This window comes from Borostomias antarcticus (assembly GCF_949987555.1).
Source record: "Borostomias antarcticus genome assembly, chromosome: 6".
In the NCBI taxonomy this organism is placed as follows: Eukaryota; Metazoa; Chordata; class Actinopteri; order Stomiiformes; family Stomiidae; genus Borostomias; species Borostomias antarcticus.
The window spans coordinates 29,846,455-29,848,954 of NC_140239.1; the positions used below are offsets into that span (position 1 = coordinate 29,846,455).

Below are 2,500 nucleotides of genomic sequence, written 5' to 3' on the forward strand. Positions count from 1 at the left end.
GACCTCAGATAAATAATCGGCTTGGACTGAATGAGGAGTGAAAATAATAGTCTTTAGTGAGCGATTCAAAGAAAAACTGAATCTCACTAACAAAGAAATCACTGCAAGACTCGAAGTCAACTATACAATCCAGTATATTTTCTTTAGTATTAAAATCCTCCTCATTCTGTGGGCTTTTCCTTTTTTGTTCAGGCATGCGGCGTGACCGTAGCAGCTACCGAGGACCCCAGCCGAGGAGGGTGGCCCGCTTTTCCACACGGGGCGGCGCTAACGGAGCGAGGCGGGGCTTAGCTGAGGTGGAGGAGGCTGAGCTCCACCCCTCTGCACTCACACCAGAGCAGCTGATTGGCCAAATCATGGAGGCGGAGCCACCGGAGATCTACCTCATGAAGGACATGAAGAGACCGCTGACGGAGGCCACCGTGATGATGTCACTCACCAACCTGGCTGATAAGGAACTGGTCCACATGATCAGCTGGGCCAAGAAGATCCCAGGTCAGTCAGGGGTGTGTGTGTGTGTGTGTGTGTGTGTGTGTGTGTGTGTGTGTGTGTGTGTGTGTGTGGGTGTGTACAGTAAGTTTGAGACAGCGTCCATCTACAAGTGGAATTGCAATCCTGGATCAACTCATGTCTCGTTTTCCGAATAAATGTATTCCTGTACAGTGTGTGTGTGTGTATGTGTATGTGTGTGTGTGTGTGTGTGTGTGTGTGTGTGTGTGTGTGTGTACGTGTGTGTGTGTGTGTGTGTGTGTGTGTGTGTGTGTGTGAATATTTGTTTCTGGGACTCATGCTTTCTTTAGTGTAACCAGAGTTGGGGGCGCAACGCAACAGAACAAGTCTGAGATGATTCAAGAGATTTCAGATGTCTTTAACGTTACGTCCGTCTCCTGTACAGATTAAGGGAGTCAAATGCTTGAGGTTTGGCTCCTCAACCTTGCAGAGAGAACAGAATAATACCTGGAGGAGAAGAGAAGAAGGAGACAGAGAGATGAGGAGGATGAGGAGGAGACATAGACTCGTCCCTACTAGAGAGATGAGGAGGATGAGGAGGATACATAGACTTGTCCCTACCAGAGAGATGAGGATGAGGAGGAGGAGAGGAGAAGGATAACTAGAAATGGTGCTTGGAGAGCACAGACCTCTGTGCATTAATGCATTTAGTGTCTCTGTGTGAGCAGGACATGTTTGTTAAAGGGCAATGCTCGTTTTTGACAACCTCGACCTTATTTACGACATATTATAAGAAGTTTGACTCACCGAGATCACTTTGGTGTAGTTCGGAGGCCTGTAGAAGAAATTTAAAATCCAGCGCGAGCCAGTATATCCATGTAATGACGGTGATCGGGGCACCGAGAATGCAGTTTCTCAAAATCTATTTTAGGCCGCTAAACGGTTGTTTTCATCAATCAGATTGGATGAATCGACAGTTGAGATTCCTCAACGCGAGGCATTGTTGTCGTTTTCAAATACGGGGTCTTTAGCCTCTGTAATATGATCTTTACACGCCTTTCCCCACTTGCTCCAGCACGCATGCGCACAGGCCAGCGCGCAGACTGGCTATTCTCCGGCTCACATTCTCTGCGCTACGATCGTTGTTGGTGCCGAGAATATTGTCGTCGTCATTCGTCAGCAACAATCCGATCGTAGCGCAGAGAATGTGAGCCGGAGAATAGCCAGTCTGCGCGCTGGCCTGTGCGCATGCGTGCTGGAGCAAGTGGGGAAAGGCGTGTAAAGATCATATTACAGAGGCTAAAGACCCCGTATTTGAAAACGACAACAATGCCTCGCGTTGAGGAATCTCAACTGTCGATTCATCCAATCTGATTGATGAAAACAACCGTTTAGCGGCCGAAAATAGATTTTGAGAAACTGCATTCTCGGTGCCCCGATCACCGTCATTACATGGATATACTGGCTCGCGCTGGATTTTAAATTTCTTCTACAGGCCTCCGAACTACACCAAAGTGATCTCGGTGAGTCAAACTTCTTATAATATGTCGTAAATAAGGTCCAGGTTGTCAAAAACGAGCATTGCCCTTTAAAGCTGCTTCTGTTAAAGACACACTGTGATCCTGGAGTCTCATCATGTCTGCCTCTTTCTGGCGAGGGAGCAGACGATGACGTTGCAGTTTTGTGGGTAAACAAACAGCTTGTCCCAATTGCCGTTTCACTTTAATGTCCGCTTGAACTACTTGGAAATAGAGCTGTTTACTCTGGCACCAAGCCTCAGGGTTAAAACAGATGACTGCTTTTCAGGTTGACACAAAATTGTGAGAGTCGCTCAGGAAACTGTCAAAACAAAGACTGAATGATTCTGCAGCCTCCTCCAGCTGATGGACTGCCGGTTGGTTTCCCTGTTCAGATCATATTTCCCTCTCTGGAATGGTAAACATAACTTGACGGGAATGTTCATACAGTATTACATCCTAAAAGTATTTACAATTGATGGTCTGTACGGAGTGGTATAAGTCTGGGCTCAGATCTTTGAATCTGCCCACTC

The 2,500-nt window shown here is 47.0% G+C and overlaps 2 protein-coding genes across 2 annotated transcripts in view; one reads left to right on the forward strand and one right to left on the reverse strand.

Annotated features, from left to right (window-relative positions):
* The window catches only part of LOC311310618 (nesprin-2-like), a gene marked incomplete at its 5' end in the record, with an annotated part of 259,823 nt that overhangs the window by 134,917 nt on the left and 122,406 nt on the right, over positions 1 to 2,500 (reverse strand).
* esr2a (estrogen receptor 2a) overlaps positions 1 to 2,500 on the forward strand; it is a 22,220-nt gene that overhangs the window by 10,826 nt on the left and 8,894 nt on the right. The window contains exon 5 of the mRNA XM_084439714.1: positions 193 to 495. Within this exon, the coding sequence (XP_084295840.1) occupies positions 193 to 495 (303 nt within the window). The remainder of the gene's footprint in view (positions 1 to 192; positions 496 to 2,500) is intronic.